The following is a 23,032-nucleotide window of genomic DNA, read 5'->3' as shown; positions in this document are numbered from 1 at the left end:
GAATCAAAGAGAGATTACAATTTTACAGAGCAACATAAATAGTATAAGACCGTTAGACACTCGAGAGCTTCTTAAAAATATCTTAAGTAAACATAACGTTGATATTGCGATACTATCGGAAATATGGATAAAACCAAACGAAAAATACAATTTCCCTAATTACAATTTCATAACTAAGTCTAGACCAAATGGATATGGAGGAGTGGGTATCCTAACAGAGAAAAATATAGCATACGAAAACATAAGATTCAATAACTTTAATCCGTTAGAAATTGTAGCAATTAAAACTCTAAATACATTACATCCCATTCTGATTATTTCAATTTATATTCCCCCTTACCCTGTAAATAACAACGACATTAAAATACCGCTTACTAATTTGATTAACATGATCGAAAACTTAAACTGTGAAACAGTACTAGCAGGTGACTTTAATGCTCACCATCCATGCTGGAATCCCCAGCATAAAAGTTGTCCTAGAGGCGAGCTTCTTATGCACCTTTTAGAAAACACTAATCTAATTCTGCTCAATGACGGCTCACCAACCTTAATTAAACCCCAGGGAACTATTCCCTCAGCAATTGACCTCACCTTCTCGACTCCCACAATTGCGACTAAATCGGAATGGCAGGTACTGAATGAAGACGTCCTCAGTAATCACCTCGCGATCAAAATAACAATCTCGAATGCAACAAATGATAACCAAAATTGTAGAGAAATAATAAATAAAACACAATTATTAGAGAAATTAAACAATCTTCAACCGGAAATGATCCACACTCCCGATGACATTATTCCGATTTTTGACGAAAAAATTAAAGAATGTACATATAAAATAGAAGAGAACAATAAAAAAATACCAAAAAAAATGGTGGACAAAAGAAATAGAAATTTTATTAGCGAAAAAAAACCAAAAACTTAAAATATTCTTAAGTTTACAAAACGACGAAAATTACATAGAATACAAAAAAGCTAAAGCATCACTAAAGAGATTGATTCGAACAGAAAAAAGGAAATCGTGGAAAGAAACCATTGACAATATTGACACTGAAATGAACAGTAAAAAACTCTGGAACACGATTAGAGTAATAAGTGGTGGAAAACCAGCTAAAAATAATCTTTGGTTACTTAATGACTCAACATTAGCAAAATCATTCATGGACCAAAATTTTCCTGAAATAAGTCAAACAGTAGAATACGAAACAAGAACTACAGAAAATAACTTACAAATCACATATGAAGAATTTAAACAAATAATCAGAAGCAAAAAGGATAACTCAACACCAGGTCCAGATAAAATTTCATTTTTTATGATCAAAAATATTAGAATTGAACTACAATTAAAAATAATCGAATGTCTATCAGAGGTACTTAGAACTGGTCGAATACCAGATGAATGGAGGAACACGAAAATAGTACCAATATTAAAGCCTAAAAAAGACCCTAACTTACACAACTCGTACCGACCACTATCGATGATATCGGTACCACTTAAGCTAATTAACTTTTCGATTAAAAATAAATTAGTAGATTACTTAAACAAAAATAACATAATACCAAAAACATCATTTGGCTTCAAAAAGCACACATCAGCGATTAATTGTATAAATGCAGTTGTATCAGAAATACAAGAGACTAAACGTGACGGAGGTGTGATAATAGCAACATTTTTAGACTTAACTAAAGCATTCGATAATGTTGATATTGAAACCCTATTAAAAATTTTAGAGAGAGAAAACATACCACCGGAAATCACGAATTGGATTTACATATATTTAAAAAACAGAACAAACATACTAACTCTAAAAGACGATCAACAAATAGTTAATAAAACGAACAAAGGACTACCTCAGGGTTGCCCGTTGAGCCCAATTCTCTTTAATATATATACTAAACAATTACACTATCTTTCCAGACAAGGAACGTTAATACAGTACGCAGATGATTTTACATTGTTAGTCAAGTCCATTAATGCAACTGCTGCAACAAGAATTACTAACAGTATTCTCAACATCCTAGTCACAACTTTCAAGAACATAAATCTAGAAATCAACCCAGCCAAAACAGCTGCAATAATTTTTACTAATAGGATCCCACAAACTATTAATATCAAAATAGAAAATCAGACAGTAAAACTAGCAGAAAACCATAGATTTTTGGGGGTGATACTAGACCATAAACTCAAATATAGAGAACATGTACAAGACGTTATTGATAGAATAAAACGAAAAACGAATATTTTGAAAATGATAAGCCGTAAAAAAAGTGGAGCTCATCCTAAACAAATGTTACGAATTACCAAAGCAATTATAAGGACAATTATAGATTACGGTTTATCCGTTTACGCGGCAACGTCCAGAACAACTTTCCAAAAAATTGAACCACCTTTTTTACTGGCCTTAAGACTGTCGATGAGACTTTTAAAATCAACACCCAATCAAGTGGTGCTCGCACAATCGGGTGAAATACCGTTGATCTTGAGAGCAGAATGGCTGACGTTAAAGGAATTAACAAAAACATTGTATTACCAGAATAGCCCAATAATAGAAAATCTATCAGAAATCATGTCAACTAACTTCAAAACCAAACATATGTCATACTTAGAAAAAACAGCATCTGAACATAACTATCTCTTCACACAACTGGGTCACCAGATGGAAGAACTTTGTTGTAGCAAAATTAAAATTAACGACAAGTTATCAAATGTAAATAAAAAAGAAACATCGAAAGAACAACAAAAAACAATCATAAATGAACTAGCTAACAATCGATACAAAAACTTATATAAAATTTACACAGATGGATCACTTAGCAATGAAAAAGTAGGATACGGATATTATGATCCACAAGAGAAAATCTCCTATAGTGGAAGATTAAAGCCGGAATTTACGATTATGAACACCGAGCTGATAGCTATACAACAGGCCATCGAATATATAAATAATAAAGGCATCCAAGATGCTGTAATCTTAACAGATTCGCAAAGTGCATGCACTTTGCTTAAAAGAACCGAAACAAACAATCACATAGCGACAAACATAAAATACATTACCAAAAACAGCAATATCAGAAGCTTAACAATTCAGTGGATACCAGGCCACTCTGGCCACATCGGTAACGAAAGAGCAGATCATGCAGCTAAAATGGGAACTACGCGTAATACAATAGAACATTTTCACTTAACTAAAGACGATCTCTTAATAAATCTCAAACAAAATATCTTAAACGAATGGCAAACAATTTATAATAACATATCACAGGAAAAGGGCACATTTTTCTTTAAACACACAAAAACAGTAACACTAAAACCATGGTTTGACCAATTTGAATTAAAAACTTTAGACACAATATTACTTAACAGAATAAAATCAGGACACACAGCAACAAAAGAAAGATTAGCTAAGTGGAAACTAGTTAGTACGGACTTATGTGAGACTTGTAAAACGGTGGAAAATATTGAACACATCTTATACAATTGTACAATTTACAACCAACTAAGAGCTAACTACAATATCCTAAACAGTAATAAAGATCTGATCGAAATACTAAATAGTAACAACATTACCGAGTATGAAACCTTGTCTGATTACTTAAGGAGTACAGGAAAGAATATTTAAAGATACATTATATACATTACCAAGTCAATTCAAAATAAATGGCCCTTATTCTGCGCCTCGAGTGACGTGACGATAGTCGAGTCACCCAAGTCACCCTATTCTAGCAGTCGGTTTAGGTGAGAAACGTCACTTCGGATGAACTTTGTGAGTTCTTACCCTATTCTCGTAGTCACCCTGGGTGAGAATCGTCGCATTTGCGTGACCATTTTAGGTGACAATTGTCGGTACCTTTTCAGGTGGTGACGAGATAGAAATTTAAAAGAAATTTTATTGAACACGGAGAAGTTAGGCTGTAAATACCGAATTTCACTACAGTATGATGGTTTAAGAATCAATTAAGAAAAAAAACACACTTATATAGCACTTCACTCCATTTTATTCGATTCCCGTCGCTGGGGGAAAATTTCACTTGCACCGAGTAGTGGTTATTTCGGACAAATTAAAGGTTCGGCTTCGAAGTCCTGCCCTAAACCATTCTTCCTCACTCGCAGTATCCCACGTCTTTCGCCATGTCCCGCGATCAAATCCGCCTTTTGTGACCCGGCTGGTTGAAGCAGCAGCCATCGATTGTTGTGCTTTTTTTTGTTCTTTTCGATGCGAATTCCGGATTCATCGTTTTCACTTAGGGCGCACAATAATGCCCGTTTTTTTTTCTTTTGTTGCTTGCTGTCACCTTACGACCCGTTGATGGCCAGTTACGAACCGAAATTATCACAAAAAACTTGAAAAATCAGCTCGGAAAATTCGAATTGCGAGCCAAAAAAAACAATACAGAACAAATTCTACCATTTTGACAGATGCGTTCATTCGGCCACTCACCCAGAATGAACCTCTGTCACTTTACCCACGTCGACTCCGGGAATAAGGTGACAAATCTCACGGTGACTCCGAGGTGAGGTGACAATCATCACGTCACGCGCGGCGCAGAATAAGGGCCAATATCTTTTCACCTCATATAAACTGGTAAAACATACCTCTAACCCCACACAATGAGAGTAAACGGTCGTTTTAAATTATAAAAAAAATATACGCGAACTCAGTCAAAATCCACAAGACTTGGCATTTCTGGATCGATAGGTCTGAGCCAAAAGAGAGACAAAAAAAAAAATAATATTTTAAATTAAAAAAAAAATCAAATTAGAAAGATTAATTACTTCTGTGAGAATTCTATACTATGTAAGATTAAACGAAAATTCTATCAAACATTTTTAATTAACAATTTAAATGGTTTTTTGGGATTTTCTTGTTTATAATGGTAAGTTAATACAGGCTACACAATCGACTGATTTACAAGGAAAAAAAGCATTTAAAGTAAAGTCTTTAGTTAACCTTTTATTTTTCCTTTCATTTGCAGCTCACTGCCGGCATTCCGCCGGAGCTATACGACAAGGGCAACCGTCTGTCGCATTCCAGCGACACCAGCCAGGCCGACACGATGACATCGGTCACCAGTTCGTCGCTAGACTCCGACGAGGTCGACCTGTCCGGGTTGATCGAGTCGGTTGTCGATTCGGACGAGGAAGACATCGCCGAAAGCATTGATGTAAGAAATATTCCCTTTTGGCATGTGTTTGAAAATATTAATTTTTTGTTTCCGTTTTTCAGAGCCTGAGTGTCCGAGACACCGTACGAGAGTGTTTGGAAAAGGACCCGAGCGATCGTACGGTCGATGATATCGAGACATTGTTGGATTTCACGCAAAAGCTGAAGGCTTTCACGAATATGACGTTTGCGGTGCGCAGAGCGCTGTGTTCGGTGATGGTCTTTGCGGTTGTGGAAAAGGCCGGCACTATCGTCATGAACGATGGCGAAGAGCTAGATTCATGGAGCGTGCTGATTAATGGGCATGTGGAAATCGAGCATGGCAACGGGGAGATGGAGTACCTTCACATTGGAGACAGTTTTGGAATTTTGCCAACCATGGACAAATTGTATCATCGAGGAATCATGAGAACTAAATGTGACGATTGTCAGTTTGTATGCATAACTCAGACAGATTACTATCGGATACAGCACCAAGGGGAGGATAACATAAGAAAGATAGAGGAAGATGGCCACTTAGTTATGGTTACAGAGCTAAGAAACAGTACTAGTGAAAATGGTACCCGAAAAGGCCATGTTGTCATTCGCGCCTCAGTGGACCGATTGATGCAACAACTGATCGAAGATACAACTCAAACGGATGCCAACTATGTGGAAGACTTTTTGTTGACCTTTCGTACATTCATCACTGATCCGATTGAGGTGTCCAAACAATTGATAAAATGGTTTAACGTAGATGGAACGGAAGAAGGAAATGAGCTTATTGACGCCATGCACCAAGCTTCGGCAAATGATATTTGTGATCGTGTTACTAGGGTAGTTTTATTATGGGTGAACAACCATTTTACGGATTTTGACACTGACCCCCAAATGATGGAGTTTTTGGAACTCTTTGAATCTTCTTTGGAAAAGAAAAACATGTTGGAGCAGTTGAGACTATTGCATGTGTATGCCCAACACAATGCACGGGAAAGAAATGTTACTTTAGCAAGGAGTTCCCGAGATGAAGATCTGAATTTTCAAATATCCGGTGGGCCAGGAGGCATTTTCATCACCAAAGTTGAGCCAAAGACGAAAGCCTACGATGTCGGTTTAAAACGTGGAGATCAGATATTGGAAGTTAATGGACAAAATTTCGAGCACATTACCTGTGCACGTGCAATGGAATTGCTTATGGGAACTACACATCTCAGTATCACGGTAAAAAGTAATCTTTGGGCTTTCAAAGGGATGCTTTCTAATGCGGACGGTGATGGCAAACTGAAAATTGATCTGAAAAAAGGACTTCGTGCTGATTTGCTGCAATCTCAAAAGTCGCTGGACCTTGTTGATAAAGCAGGTCTGTTGCCTACACCTCAGTTCCTTATGCCCCTACCCGTGCGTGACGATTATGGTCGCAAAGATTCTGGTGCTTCGACCCCATCATCATCACATATGAATAATAACAAAGGCAGTTTTATGACTCTAGGTGGTAAAAAACGACTACAAAAGGCTCTCATAAAAATGAATCTTTTACCGAAGAACAGTGTCTTCCAGGACGACAGCATAAACAACAATAGCAACAACAGTAGCAGTAACTACGATAGCAGCGACCGGTCGTCCGGAATAAGCGTGAACCTTTCCTCCCAGGCATCCTCCATATCAACTTCCTCGATAACGACAGCCGATTCCGACGAAACGCCTCCGACCTCAACCTACCAGAGCAATCCGGATCTGAGAGAGCACCATCCTCACACTCCTGCCAAAACCCTTTCAACAGAAGCAATCATTCCGAAAAGTGGCATGCTGTACTACGAAGAACTGCGTGCCAGTGATTTCCCAGAACACATTCTCAAGGTTTACAAGTCCGATCAAACCTGCAAGTATTTGCTGGTGCATAAGGAGACCACGGCGCATGAAGTCGTCATGTTGGCTCTGCAAGAATTTGGAATACATGATCCAAGCTCTAACTTCTCACTCTGTGAAGTCAGTGTCGGCGAAGGTGGAATGATAAAACAAAGGCGACTGCCGGATCAGTTGCAAAATCTGGCTGAAAGAATTGGGCTGAGCTCTCGGTATTACCTGAAAACCAATGGAATTACGGAAACGCTGGTACCTGATGATGTTGCGCCGGAACTGATACGCGAAAGCGCAGTTCATTTCCTACAGCTGAATGCTAACGAGTTGGCGATTCAGCTAACGCTGCAAGACTTTTCTATATTCAGACAAATCGAGTCTACCGAGTATATCGACGATTTGTTTAATTTGAAGAGCCGATATGGCAAACCAATGTTGTTGAAATTTGCTGAACTAGTCAATAGGGAAATGTTCTGGGTAGTGACGGAGGTGTGCAGCGAGCACAATATGATGCGACGGTGTAAGATAATAAAGCAGTTTATAAAAATTGCTCGACACTGCAAAGAGTGTAAGAATTTCAATAGTTTGTTTGCTATAATCAGTGGTTTGGGTCATGCGGCCGTGTCGAGGCTAAGGCAAACTTGGGAAAAACTGCCTTCCAAGTATCAAAAATTGTTTAATGACCTGCAAGAACTGATGGATCCTTCCAGAAATATGTCGAAATATCGTCAACTAATTCAGGCTGAACTGAACGCCCAACATCCTCTCATTCCATTTTATCCAGTGGTTAAAAAGGACCTCACTTTTATACATTTAGGAAATGATTCCAAAATAGATAATTTAATAAACTTTGAAAAGCTTCGTATGATTTCTAAAGAAGTACGAACTTTGTTGCAGATGTGCAACTCTCCGTACGATATACTGACGATGTTAGAACTGAAATGTCAACCACCAAGCTCAGCAATGGTTGCCCTGAACCAGATGGCCGTTCCATCGAGTGGAAATTTAATGATGCCACCTCCACAGGCAATCCATAGCCAAACGGTGAAAAGAAGGAAGAAGTCGACGGCAGCTCCCAATCAAAAAAAGATGTTCGAGGAAGCTCAAATGGTTCGACGAGTGAAAGCGTATCTGAATAACATGAATGTGACAACAGATGAAGACGAACTGCACAAGCTTTCTCTAGAATGTGAACAGCAAGGTGGAAGCACACCGAATAATGTGCAGGTGAGAAAACGCTATCCATCACCCACTTTGTCCACCACATCGAGTACCAGTTCCACTAGCGAGGGCAGGAAAGGTGCCCTCGGTCTCGGCATGAGCAGTCTTTCCATCGGAAGCTCGGGTAGTGGTAATAGCGGTGCTCCAAAATTTGGAGCAGCGTCGCCACAAGCTGTAAAAAAGTTGCTTTCTCTATCCGAGCAAACCAAAACTCGTCCTCATCAACCACGGCATCCATCGGTAGGGTCGGTTCTTCCGCCCCCTCTGAACAACATTCATCATCATAGTCAGTTAGCGCATCATAACAATCTGTCCCATTTCCATCACGCCCATCACACGCCGTACCATCATCATGCGGGTGTTTCGATTAGTCCATCGCATGCGTCAAGCAGTGTTCAGTGTTGCACGATCGGTAGTAATAGTGCAGTGGGCAGTACTGGCGGTGGTGGTGCAGGTGGAGCAGCAGGGAGTGGTGTTTCCACTGGTCACGGGCCACCCCACCAGTACTCGAATACTCACGCCAACTATGGGGCTTCCAGCGGTATTCATTTGTCTAGCATGATGCCAACGCCACCCAACTACAGCACCACCATGTCGATGTACCCGAACGGTCGACCTTCGGTTATCACAAGCCGGATTCTCGAGAGCTCGGTGGACAACACACCCCCTAGTCAACTGCCGCCGCCGATGGAGCTGCCACCGGAAAGTAGCTCGTTCCGCAGTCCACCAAACTATGGTAAGTGGAACATATCAATAATAAAAATTAAAATGGTAATCATTACCTGCCTCATTTTGCTACATTTTTCTTTATTCATATCCTTTACAGCTCAAGCAGCCCACCGGCGGATAACTGGCAACAGTACGGTTATTTCATCGTATCCACAATCGCATCAAAACTTTGGCTCTTCATCCCGCATCATTTCCGCCGTTGGAATCTCGCCCATAGCTTCAAATTTCGTTCCGGCCGGGGTGAATGCTATCTCTCCCATGTACACTGGATCAAATCCCGGTTCGGGAGGTTCTCCGGCAAACGTTGGAGGGCCGAATGTACCGGGAAGCAACAGCAACAACTCGACGGTAGTCAGCAGTAATCTTCCACCTGCCATTCCTGCCCGTATGCATGAGTCGACCGGAATGGCCCCCCACAGCATCGAGTCGATTCAACCTCCGCCGCCGTTGCCGCCCCCAAGTATAGACCTTACAGCCGAAAGCAGTTCGGTGACGGTCCTCAACAACACCGCTCCTGGTGAGTTACTGTTCCACCTTCTATTTCCCGTAGTCTAATCGATATGTTGTTGCATGCATCATCAGGATTATTTTTCATATCAAAAGTCGTATTCCTACCTTGTGTTAATCCTTCGTGAATGATTGTCGAATGCTCCCTGCATTTGTAATATCTACTATCTCAAGGAGTCATAATTTTGCGCAATTTAAAAATGTTAATACACCTGAGGGTATTTTCTTAGCAATCATTATTGCTTGGAATTAAAAAAAAATCCATAAGACTATTGTTAACTTAAGCTTTTGTGGTTCACGAACTATAGAGCTATTATTGTTAACTTCTATTGAAATTTCAACTTTGAAATTCAAATTCATGCGCAAAATTTGGCCACCATTCGTTTTTTAAATTTTGGTTTTTTTGTCCAAATTGAAAATCCTTTGATATTTTATTATTTATCCATCTTTTTTGTGTTTGTAAACCTATGAACGGTTACAACAAACTTAATTTTACTGTTTGTTTATATTTCGCACCTTTGAAAACAACTGCATGAGGCACCCACATAATTTAAAACAAAGCATGATGGATGTATAGTAATACTTTTGACCAAAACTTAACCGATTTGAAATGGTCTCAATTTTCTTACAGTTCTTCTTGTGGAGTCTTCCGTGGATGACGACGACGACTGCGAGTCAGTTGAATGTGACGTCACCGAAACGCTGTCCACCGACGTTTAGACGAAAGTCAAAACTCAAAAAAAAAAAAATCCAAAAAAGAAACAAAATGATCCAAAAATGTTCTCCAACACCCAACCAATGCAGCGAATACTGATTTCAAAATATTCCGTAAAATATTATGATGTTGATGTTAAAACACGGTGTTGATGTGTGGTATCGCAAGTTTTACTCCACTCATTCCAATAAAATTACAGCGAAATGGTCTCCTAAAACAGTTCCATGTCGAGCTTCAGAGGGTATTGATGTTGTTGTTCTTTTCGAGTCACAATATGAGTGTCAACGTTTTATCAAAAATATTAAACCAAAATTAATATAACTCGATGGTGTGAAGTTTGGAACTTCCTTGCATTGATCATATCCTCGATTTAACAAAGTTAATGAGCTCCTTCGATAAGAAGCTTTTGGGTGTAATCCTAGATCTCTTAAAATAAGCTCATGCTTTTCATTGATGCAAATGATTCTGTGTTAGGGTCGCTTATGAACTTTTAATTGCAATTCGTCGTTCCATGGCACACATCTACAAAAATATTGTACCCACTCGTGTGTTTTCGGTATTTTCAAATGTCTTACTCAATTTCAATGCTTGGAAGTACACAAATTCATAGATACGAAGGTTAAAAAATGTTATCAATACACTGATAGCGAATCAATTCTCAAATAGGATGCAGACGATGATTTTTTAACTCTCCAACGCAATGGATTTCAAATCTAGACAACTGATAGCTGTGTAAGTTTTATACCCCCGTGCCCAAAGTTATATTCCAAGACTGACCGTTTTAAGACATTGAACCCACAACATATTTTCTCAGTGATGTATGTTTTTGTTTGATTTTGATTTGATTTTTGACCCATGATCTTTACATAGAGATTTCGAAAAAGCTTTTCTTATATTGCATCCCAAAATTCTTTTTGATCAAAGTTTTCTTTGAACTTTTCGAAAAATGTTCTCCAAATAATGCATAGTTTTTGTTGTCCTATGATCTCAAGACCGTAGATCTTCAAACCATAAATAGGTCTTCGTACCGTGAGTGATCTGGCCTTAAGTTTTTAACTCTGGTTTAAAGAGTTCATAAATTAAAGTTCGAAAATCTTCAGGTCCGTTGACGTTCAATGCTGTAGATCATCAGAAGAACCCCAGATTTTAAACCAGCCTTAATTATATCATGAAAGCCCGGAATTACATGCACCAGTATACAGTAGTTACTCACACCGATTTCAAATGTTTCTTAAAATGAAAACTGTCGTAAATTGTTTGTTATCCTAACTTTTTGAAGCCTTTAGTACTCAAGTCGTTGGTGATTTCACAGGTATCCAAATCGTATGTTTTCACACCAAAGATCTTCAGACACTTAGGCCTCTAATCCGTTAGAGGTTAAACTTTGAATCTTTAGGCTTTGGATCTTCAGACGTCGTTGAATCGGCAAACCTTCATGGCTTGGACCTTTAGGTTTCGAATCTCAGGATCGTAAGGCTGTAGGTCATCAAATCTTGAATCACCAGTTCTTGAATCTTCAGGCATTGTATTGTCAATGCAATTGAAATTCGAAGTTTTCGCGCTGGCAACCTTGCCAACCAATGACGATGAAAAGTTCAGTATCAATTCAACAAACACCTCAGCGATCGACCCCTTTCTTCTGTTTGGTTCCAACTCTTGGAAAATGTTTGATAGATGTTTGGTTAACATGAAATGTCACCGGCAAGGATGTTGACGCAAATTCTGGTTTGGGGATTCTGCGACAGTATCACAGGTCATGAATTTTAGAATCTTTAATCTTAATGTCGTAGGTCATTAGGCATGAATGTCAGCACGTAGATCGTCAGGCAGGGGCGGTCCTAGAGCTGGGTCTTGGGGGGGGTGATTTTCCAAATTTTCAAAAATCAGTCAATAACGTAAATACATACCGTCAAACGGGGCATCATGCAACAGCGGGGTTCGATGCAACATTTATATAACACTACATTGAATCATTTTTAATTTAATGTATTGTAATAAAGTTATCTTTTGATGATAACAAAATGATGATGACATAATTTTTCGCATTTTAAGCTAGTTGTCTTAAGTTTTTTATTTTTATGTAAAATTTGAAAAATCGAGCAATAAATGTACAAATTTTAACATTTTTTTATGCCGAAAAAAACTTTACCCAGTATGACGGATCGGCTTGATAAAATTACCTACAAACTTTTTACAGGTTTCCTCATGGTATACCAACATTGTTTGGGTAGAAATACTTTTCGAACAATCACCCAATTTTTTTAAATGAATATTTTTAAAATTCAGTTAGGTGTCTGGGGTTAAATGCAACAAAATACAAATCAAATAAATACCTTGTAAATCTCGTTTCCATGTGCTGGAATATGAATGTTTTGCATCACGCGTTTGTAAACATTTAAATTTCATTCATCCAAACATTTATTTTTATGATTTCAGCTTGTAGAATTTTTCTTAGCATTATTTAACCCCTAAATGTATGCAGCATCCTTATTTTCAGAAAAAATGTGAAAATTTGTTTTTACAGACCCAAAAACTACTGCAATTGGTGTTGTCATGCGTAATGGTCTTTAAGGCATCGCAAATATATTAAAAACTATGAATTTTCGTACGTGTTCATAAGATTTTTAATTGAAAACAAAGTTTGTTGCAAGTTACCCCATTTTCTAAGGAGTGTGAAAATCGCATGTTTTTAGAAAATTAAAAATAACTGAGGAAACCAATATTTTTTTAACTACGCCAATTTGATGCCCCAGCATCCTTAAAACTTTTGATGCATAAAGGATACGATTAACTGTGAACATAAGTTTTTTAGAAGCTATTGAAGTTGAAAATTGTTGCATGTTTCCCCAGTTGACGGTATATTGCGAAAAAAAACGTTCATTTGGAGAGTGCGAGTGCGTAAAAGGGAGGGGGGGGGGGGGGGGGTGTTTGTATGCAGTTTCAAATGAGACTTTAATACTTGCTGCACACCAGACCCGTGCGATGGACATATCCATGGGTGAGGGGTTTCGAATTAAAAATTTGTAAGAAATTATAACAATACCAAAAAAGGAAAATAAATAGGCAAATTGATTTCTAAACCCATAATCATCACACAAACTCGAAAAAAAAGATGCTGATACGAATCACAATAAATCAGAATCAAAATTTTAAATCACTTTTATTTGCGGTTAGTCATTAACAAATCATTCGAAGTGTTGATTCTTATTCTGAACAAAAAAAATCAAGCAAGTATATTCAAAACAACAGAAACGGAATTAACCCAGAATTTTAAGCTTCGGACATAACAATCCATGCACAGAAGAAGAATAGATCAAATATAACACCATGTTTGATAAGAAATTAAACTCGAATTCTTACAAAAAATCCGATCAGGTCAGAATCATTGACAATAATGTAAATTATCAACCATATTAATTTACATTTTTTTTCTTCAATTTCAATTGTAGTTTTGGTTGAAAAATTTCTCTGTAATGTCATCCATTTGAAATACTATTCAATCACAATTTGAAATGTGAATTATCGATGAGGAAAATATATCAATTTTGAACTTCAGAGAATTTATTCGAAATAAGCAGATGATTAATTAAAAAATTTAAATTAATTCTATCAAGTTATCAAGTTATTAAGTTATCAAAGATAAAATCCTTAATTAATATCGAAATTCTAAAAGTAATCATTATAAAAGGCAAGAAAAGTTAACTTTAGATTGTGTTCGCAGTTATAACTTTACGTATTTAAAATACAACAACAATTCATCATCACTGACGAAGTACAATTTGGGAAATGGAAGAGTTCTTGAATGATCAAACACGAAACTGATCCCTTTTATTTATTTATTTATTAATTTGTTTCTTTTTTTATCCATGAAGAATGAATTGATGACATGTGATTAAAATGCTTCTTATAAAATTCTACTCTCTCATTTTCAATATCCATACATTTCTAACTTTCTATATGTCAAGAATGTTCATAATGTTGAAATGTTCTTAGTTATGTTCTTTTAATTTTCATCGATAAGGTCGATAAATAAAATTAACAAACAGAATCACGGTAATTAACTCTTCATAAATTTAAATATAATATGAAGATGAAAAAGATTAGTTTTTAACAATTGAAAATGATTTTTCCTAATAAAAATGTCTTACCAAAATAATGCAAGAGATAGCATTTTGGTGTCTTTGTTTTAATGATTGATTTAGTAGATTTTTATGCGTTGAACACGAATCTTCAACAAGATTTTGTTTCTCACCTCTCGCCTTGATGATATGGAGTTTATATGGAGTTTTGAAAAGAATCAGTTTTGAGTGAAATCTATCATTGATAACTGATGTACTTACAAGTTAACATGAAAAAAACTAATTCTGAACTTGTTTATTATACTTTATTCAATAAAGGAATACTACTTTCATGATGATGAATGATCTAAAAAAAAATCTACAGTGTTTAATAATTCGGAAAGACAAGAATTTCTTACATTACTAAAGAAAATGAAAAAAAAAACAAAGATTTTATTTCATTTTAAAAATGTGCTGAAGTCTGAAAAACGATTTGGTTTCTGCTTTGATAAATATCTTAAATTCTATGTAGAAAACTTCAAAAAAAAAATCATAGAAGTCAAAATTACTTGCGTTATGAACCGTTATTACGAATTTTAAATGTAATGTTTAAAAGTTTTGTCAGAAAGTGCAGAATTTTCTTGAATAATTTTTAACCTATTTGAAAATAATTAAGGGCATCAACATAAATCAAAATTAGCTTTTAAATTATTTTCATCTAAAAAAGTGTTAATCCTGTGGCCTAGTGAATTTATAAAAACCTGTTGAATGTTGAGTTGAACATTGAGATAAAAAATAGAGGCTGAAATTGGGTTCTTGAAAAATATTTCATATCAGCATAAAATTTGTAATGATTCAAACAATTTTTTTTATCTAAGTGATTAATCATCAAAGTAATGGATGAATTTGATTAGATATACCTACTTCTTAAAAAAACAATATTTCACGAACATGATGCACACTGCTTCTCCTCTTCTCTTCCAATTTCATTTATATTAATAAGAGGTTTATATTAAAAAAAAATGAAATTAGAGAAGTTTAACAAACTTTCTCTACATACTTATTTTGATATCCTTTTAAACAGCTTATACATCCTTTTAAAAAAAATCTGCGAATCTTTAATATTCACTGCGAACAATTGTTAACAAAAAGATAATTTCCGTCATTTGTATATTGAGCAGTTTAAAAATTATCAATTTAAGAACTCTTTAAAGAATTTTCCGATATAAATGTTATTTTAAAATTAAAAAATTAACACATGTGAAAAAAAACAATTTATTTGAGAATGTGTTAACAATTGCTATGAATTTAAAACTGAATGTTTTATTATTTTTCTAAAGCATATTGCTGAATCGTGATTCGAAAAGCTAATTAATATAAACTCTTGTTTCGATTCTTCAATTTCTAAATATAAATTTAATTCTAAAACAAAATCATTAAAATCAATTTCTTAGGTATGCAGCTTTTGGATATTTATTTTTATTTGTTTTCTCTTGAATTTCAAGCTCTCAAAGATTTTAAAATTTATTGGAACTGAATCGAAAGTGATTTAGTAAAAAAGTGAAAAATTGTATTTTTGCTTCATGCATTCAATATTTTCAAACATAATGTATAATTTAAAATGAAAAAGATTAATAAAGGATTCATTTCTTGTAGCTAATAATATTTTTCAATGAAAAGTCCTTGATCCCGAAAAAATAGGCGAGTTATGACGGGATATTATTATCACTAGTTTTATCTCATCTTAATACATAGGCAAGTTCTTGGAGCCTTTTTTTTAATCTGTTCTTGGAGGTATATTCCTGAACTCAATTTTTATCAGGTTTTGTTTGGCGGACCGAGTTTTTTCCAATTTTAAGAATTTAAGAAATTAATAAATTCTTTTATTTAACAATCACCCCCACGGAGTGGAAAATTTTGAAAATTATAAAGAACACCCACTAGGAAATGTTCGAACTTGTCATAGAAATTCCAGCGTTTGCTAGTATTTTGTAACGGTTTTTTGCCGCTTGGGGGGGGTGATCACCCCGATCACCCCCCCCATAGGACCGCGCATGTCGTCAGGTCATCAAATCTTGAATCTTCAAGGACTTCTAGACCTCAGATCTTTAAACCATGGATAATCCGTCCTGATAATCAGATAGAAGGAAGTTGTTAGATCCTAGACCGCCGTGCCGTAGGTCAGTAAACTTCTAATCATCAGGTTTTGGATCTTCAAGCCTAATTTTTTCAAATCTTGGATGATCAGTTCGTAATCTGGAAGCCTTAGGACATCAAACCGTAAATCGTTCAGTACTAGACATTCCAACCGTTTGTGGTCAAACCTTCAATCATTAGATCATAAATCTTCAGGTATTGTATCTTCAAACATAAGATCTTCAGAATTTGAATCCCAGGGCGTAGATTGTCAACAGTACGTTATTAAACCTTGAATCTTCAAACTCTGGATCTGCTTGTGTTAGGTCTTGAGGCCTTAGCTCATCAAACCATAGGTTGTCAGGCGAATAGTCATCAGTCAGAAGGTTGTAGAACCTTGAATCATCAGATCTAGGATCTTCAGGTATTGTATCTTCAGACCCGAGATCTTCTTATTTGAATCTTCAGCCTTCAAATTTACAGACCTTGCATCTTCAAATTTGCCGTTGCAGTTCTTGGACTTTCAGGTCCTGCATCTCAGAATGATGGTCAGAACGTCACATGTTGAAAGGCCGTTGGCCTTTAAGGCATAAGGTCTTTAAACCGAAGTTCTTTAGGTTGTTAGATCATTGGTGTTTAGGTCATAGGATCTCGAATAGTACGTTATAAAATCGTATGTTTTTAAAAGATAGTTCAAAAGATAGATCTTTAGACTAGAGCTCTCTATGACATGGCCATTTTAAGAAACAATTCAGAAAATATTCAGTCTTCAAAAAATTTCTATCTCTGTTCATATTTAATGAAATTTTGCATTATTTAGAGTAGTGCGATAATATTTGTGTTCATATTAGTATATGAACATTTAAGTTATCGTGAAATTTCCAAAAGTTATTTTTCTATTTTGTTATATCATTCCCTTAAATAAGATGATTAGGAATGACAAAAAAAAAATCAATTAAATAAATGAATAAAATCCAATTACATTAAATAAAATTATAATAATCAAAAAAGAGTTAAACCTTTCGTGTTAAATATCAATAAGGATGCATTGGGAATGTCAATACAATTTTTCTCAATTTTTTTTGAATTTTCAAAACATAACTATGGTCACTTTATAACGAGTTTTTACGAGTCTTTATTATGAAAAACGTGTGTATTAACAAGACACAAAATAAAATATGTGAATTTTCAGAAAATAAAATTTTATTTTACAGCGGTGAAAATCTTTTTAACGCTTAATCTGTGATTTTGTGATTTTTTTTTATAAAGCGTTTATTTATATTTTTATGAGGTTCCGAAAACTAGTTGACTTTCATTTCGAGATTCCAACAGAAGCATATTGTAAACGTGCTGCCAAACAATTTGACTTACGAAATCAACAGTCATCGTACACATAGAATAAAGATACAGTTGCAAACTAACAGCTATCATAAAGATATCGATGTTATTGAACGTCTCTTACTTTCGAAATGAGAAAAAAAAAAAACTAACTCCTTCCAAGGATAAAATCAAAATCACCAGGTACCAGTAACCAAATAAAGTTAAACACAAACTCTAGCATACCTTAAAAATCCAATCAAACAACTGAGGCATTTCAACAACTGCGAAGCAGTTTTAACACAAAATTTAGACACAACTCCAAACTCAAGGAAGATGCACAGGAAGAACTAAATTAAACCGAGTGGTTGCCCTACAGGCAACCAGTAAGCCAAGTGAGAAGAACATACAAACAGATGATGGATATTCATATAAAACTTTGCTACCTATATTATATATGTATTTCTTAGTATCCAAACAAACAACATCAACAACTAGAATCAAACAGATGGTAAGGAGAAGAACAACATAACAAACGAGCTCTATATATTTTAACTATACACCTTTACCGTTGTTAAGAAAACTCTGAATGTCTGTGAATTACCAACCAAAAAAAAAAGCAAGAAAATACATTGAATAAAAATATCTATTTATGACACATTTACCACTTTGTTGCACAAATGACGTTTATTTTTATGGATTATTTTTTATTTTTCAAACGGTCATCAATGGGTTATGATTTTCGACTTTTTTAATCCTTCGAAATGTTATATTCCCTACCCTTAAAAAAGATGTGGATACCATGGGGTGTTTCGAAATGAGTTTCTTTTGCTACTGAATGTCTTCGGGAAAAAGTTATAAATTCCGTAGTACTTTTACATCCATCGGAGTTCTAGTTCTTAAACCTGCAGCACTTCACGATTGTAGATCTTCGAGGTTTCAGCTCTTAAAGAACCTGAATCATCAGAGCTCTAGCTCCCAAACCAGTTGGATTTCATGACTGTAGATCTTAAAGGCCTCTGGTGTTAAAAATCCTAGGTCATAAGAGCTCTAGCTCTTAAACCAGTAGAGCGCCATGACGGTAGATCTTCAAGGCCCCAGCTCTTAAAGACCCTAGATCTTCACTTCATCAGGGCTCTAGCTCTTAAAACAGTTGAATTTTATGATTGTAGATCTTCAAGTTCCTCGGTCTTACTAACCAAAAGGCTATAAGGGCTCTAGTTCTTAAACCAATTGGATTGTTTCCTTAAGACCGTAGGTCATCGGAGCTCTAGCTCTTCAACCAGTAGGACTTCTAGACTGTAGATCTTCAAGGCCTTAGGCGTTTTACATTCTAGGTCATCAAAGCTATAGCTCTTAAACCATTTGGACTCCATGACCCCGGTCTTAAGGATCCAAGGCCCTAAATCTAAAAGACCCTAGATTATCAGAGCTCTAACTCTTACAACAGTTGGACTTCGTGACGGTATATCTTCAAGGTCATTGGTTTTAGAGATCCAAGACCATCACAAGTTTGGCTCTTAAACCAGAAAGACTTCATGACTATTCATGTTTAAGGTCCCAGGTATTAAAAAACCTAGGTTATCAGAGCTCTAACTTTTAAACCTGTAAATCTTCAAGGCCTTAGGTCTTAAACACCCTAGGTCATCAGAGCTCTACCTCATAACCCAGTAGAACTTTATGACGGTAGATCTTCAAGGCCCCAGTTCTTAAAGACTCTAGGTCTTCAATTCATCAGAGCTTCAGTTTTTAAAACAGTTGGATTTGATGATTGCAGATATTCAAGGTTTCAGCTCTTAAAGAACCTGAATCATCAGAGCTCTAGCTCTCAAACCAGTTGGACTTTATGACTGTAGATCTTAAAGGCCTCTGGTGTTAAAAACCCTAGGTCATCATAGCTCTAGCTTTTAAACCAGTAGAGCTTTATGACGGTAGATCTTCAAGGCCCCAGCTCTTAAAGACTCTAGGTCTTCAATTCATTAGAGTTCTAGCTCTTAAAGCAGTAGCACTTAACGATTGTAGATCTTCAAGGCTTCAGGTCTTAAAGAACCTAAATCATCAAAGCTCCAGCTCCCAAACCAGTTTGACTTTATAACTTTTGTTTGTGTATAACAATTCATCAGAGCTTTAGCTCTTAAAACAGTTGGATTTGATGATTGTAGATATTCAAGGCTTCAGCTCTTAAAGAACTTGAATCATCAGAGCTCTAGCTCTCAAACCAGTTGGACTTTATGACTGTAGATCTTAAAGGCCTCTGGTGTTGAAAACCCTAGGTCATCAGAGCTCTAGCTTTTAAACCAGTAGAGCTTTATGACGGTAGATCTTCAAGGCCCCAGCTCTTAAAGACTCTAGGTCTTCAATTCATTAGAGCTCTAGCTCTTAAACCAGTAGCACTTAACGATTGTAGATCTTCAAGGCTTCAGGTTTTAAAGAACCTAAATCATCAAAGCTCTAGCTCCCAAACCAGTTTGACTTTATTACTGTAGATCTTAACGGCCTCAGGTATTAAAACCCCTAAGTCATCAGAGCTGTAGCTCTTAAACCAGTAGATCTTTTTTAGATCTCAGGCCTTAAAGACTCTAGATTTTCACTTCATCAGAGCTCTAGCTCTTAAAACAGTTGGATTTTATGATTGTAGATCTTCAAGTTCCTCGGTCTTACCAACCAAAAGGCTATAAGGGCTCTAGTTCTTAAACAAATTTGATTGTTTCCTTAAGACCGTAGGTCTTCGGAGCTCTAGAGCTCTTAGGACAGTTGAACTTCAGGATGGTATATCTTCAAGGCCCTAGGTTCTAGAAATCCAAGATCATCGGGGCTCTTGCTCTTAAACCAGTTGGACTTTATAACTGTAGGCCTTTAACTATGGTGTTAAAAACCCTAGGTCATCAGAGCTCTAGCTGTTAAACCAGTAGATCTTTTTGAGATCTCAGGCAAAAGACTCTAGATCTTCACTTCATCAGAGCTCTAGCTCTTAAAACAGTTGGATTTTATGATTGTAGATCTTCAAGTTCTTCGGTCTTACCAACCAAAAGGCTATAAGGGCTCTAGTTGTTTCCTTAAGATCGTAGGTCATCGGAGCTCTAGCTCTTCTACCAGTAGGACTTAAAGACTGTAGATCTTCAAGGCCTTAGGCCTTTTACATCCTAGGTCATCAAAGCTCTACCTCTTAAACCATTTGGACTTCATGACCCCGGTCTTAAGGATCCAAGGTCTAAAATACCCTAGATCAGCAGAGCTCTAGCTCTTAGAACAGTTGAACTTCAGGATGGTATATCTTCAAGGCCCTAGGTTTTAGAGATCCAAGATCATCGGAGCTCTTGAACATAAACCAGAAAGACTTCATGACTATACATCTTTAAGGTCCCAGGTCCCAGGACCTAGATTATCAGAGCTCTAACTTTTAAACCTGTAAATCTTCAAGGCTTGAGGTCTTAAACACTCAAGATCATCAGAGCTCCAGGTCTTAATACAGTAGGTTTTTATGAACGTAAGAAGCTTTAAACCGTCATGCAAGATCAAGGTTACGATCCTCAATATTGTAGATCTTCTATATTATTCTGTGTCATCACAGGTAGGGGAGAATGAGGATACTAGATCCCTGGGGATACTTGATTCCTTAGCTATATCTCCAAACTGGAATGTCGTACAATGATGAAATGTTCTAGAAAAATGTGCCAAATGGAACAAAACAGCAATGGTTAAAGCTCAAAAATTTTTAACAAAATAAGTTTTTGGGTTATTGAACTTTGTTTGAAAAATTTCACAAAATGTGACTTGAAGATCTTTTTTCATCATTTTAAAATGTTCCCAACATGGAAATATTATAACAAAAATATTTGTTCCAATACATCAATCTTTCGAGTGTAAAATTAACTTCAAAATACAATATTTTCAAAGCGATGGAAAACTCCCAACTTTTTTCAGTTTTAATCAATTCGCAGGCGTCGACAATCATTGCGCATTCACAACAAGGATATCACATTGTATTTAACTAGCAGAGTTGTACCAATCAGATAAATTTTCGCAGCGTCATTCGTGTTCCGTAAAATTTGAGACAGAAAAAAAAACCAAACTAACCCCACTTTATTTTGCTTTTGTAGTTCTGTAGTGACTATCGGAACCATGTGTGTCTCCCGGAATCTCCCGATAGTCGCTGCTGGTGTTGGTGTTATTCTACGCATTGCCATCTGCCTACTACACTAGATCATCATCTACTACCTGTGTAGACTTTTTGTACTACTCTACTGACTACTGACTGTTGCTATAAGATTCTGTGGTGACTCGCTCGTATTCGAGGCTAACATCGGCTCTATAGATGCTCTAATCCTGGGTCAATCGGGCCCATCTGTGGGGTAAAATGCCCTTCATTGTAGGTAGAAGACCATCGTCGTTCGGCCAGCTGAACCGATATCGTGTGTTTAGTGTTACCGTACTAGAGTTGTTTTGGGGTTTGTCGAACGGTAGAACATAACCTAAATCGTTTCGAGACACGATTGTTAGAAATAGAGTAAAAAAAACGGCGTCCTAGGATATGCCAGACTGTGAGATAAATAATCTCATAATTAACACAAATATTTTGGTTTTTGTTTCGGTTTTGTGCATTCTATTACCGTTTGTTTTTACAGCGAGGCCTCCCACGTACGGTCATTACCCTTCGCAGCCGTTCCATAGTCATATCTCGAGGTCAAGGGGACCAAGATTTTAGTGGGATAAGTCCCAGTCTCGAAAACAGCTTATATGTGGAGATTTCTAAGAGGAATACCGAAACCGGTTGAGGATGGCTTACGATTTGTGATTGACAGACTTTCCGTAAACCTTTTAGAGGGTAGTTCATGCGTGTAGGTATGTAAAAAGTAAAAAGTTTTGAAAGTGAACACACAGAAGTAGGTATATATGGTAGACGTGGTGTAACATCGTTAAAGCTTCGATGGACGAAGCTGTATAATCGTGGATAGTCTTAAATTAAGTGTAAATAAAAAAAAAGTCTACCAAGAAGCAGCAGCGTGAAGGCAAATGGTTTTCCATTTGTGAGTGTGTATGTATGTAAAACTGTATTTGTGGATGAACTGTGACCAATAGCGGTCTCCGTATATTGACCTCTAAACCAATAATCAAAACCTGAAAACTGGTAATAACTGTAATTTTTGTTTTATAAATGTGTTATTAAAAACAGAAAAAAAACCCAAACGTTCTCAAAAACTGTCACCTTTGGAGATTATCTCAAACTTAGGGAATATTTGTTTTAGTTTTTGCTTTTGGAATTGTTTACGAATGCATCAGATTTCGTTTAAAAAGCTTTTCAAAGACAATCAACATAATATTTATATATTAGTTTTCATCCAGAATCTTTTGCT

The 23,032-nt window shown here is 36.3% G+C and overlaps 1 protein-coding gene across 5 annotated transcripts in view; it reads left to right on the top strand.

Annotated features, from left to right (window-relative positions):
• LOC129744770 (rap guanine nucleotide exchange factor 2) overlaps positions 1–22,804 on the top strand; it is an 86,715-nt gene extending 63,911 nt beyond the window's left edge. For 3 of the 5 annotated variants that reach the window (XM_055737467.1, XM_055737469.1, XM_055737468.1), the window contains 4 exons: positions 4,972–5,160; positions 5,223–8,952; positions 9,043–9,462; positions 10,084–13,074. In XM_055737467.1, the coding sequence (XP_055593442.1) occupies positions 4,972–5,160; positions 5,223–8,952; positions 9,043–9,462; positions 10,084–10,172 (4,428 nt within the window). In that variant the 3' untranslated portion in view covers positions 10,173–13,074. The other 2 variants (XM_055737470.1, XM_055737471.1) reach the window with 2 other exon arrangements.
• Positions 22,805–23,032: the final 228 nt, after the last annotated feature.

Source organism: Uranotaenia lowii, chromosome 2, assembly GCF_029784155.1.
Source record: "Uranotaenia lowii strain MFRU-FL chromosome 2, ASM2978415v1, whole genome shotgun sequence".
In the NCBI taxonomy this organism is placed as follows: Eukaryota; Metazoa; Arthropoda; class Insecta; order Diptera; family Culicidae; genus Uranotaenia; species Uranotaenia lowii.
The sequence above is the reverse complement of the archived record's forward strand: the minus strand, read 5'-3'. Positions and strand labels throughout refer to the sequence as shown.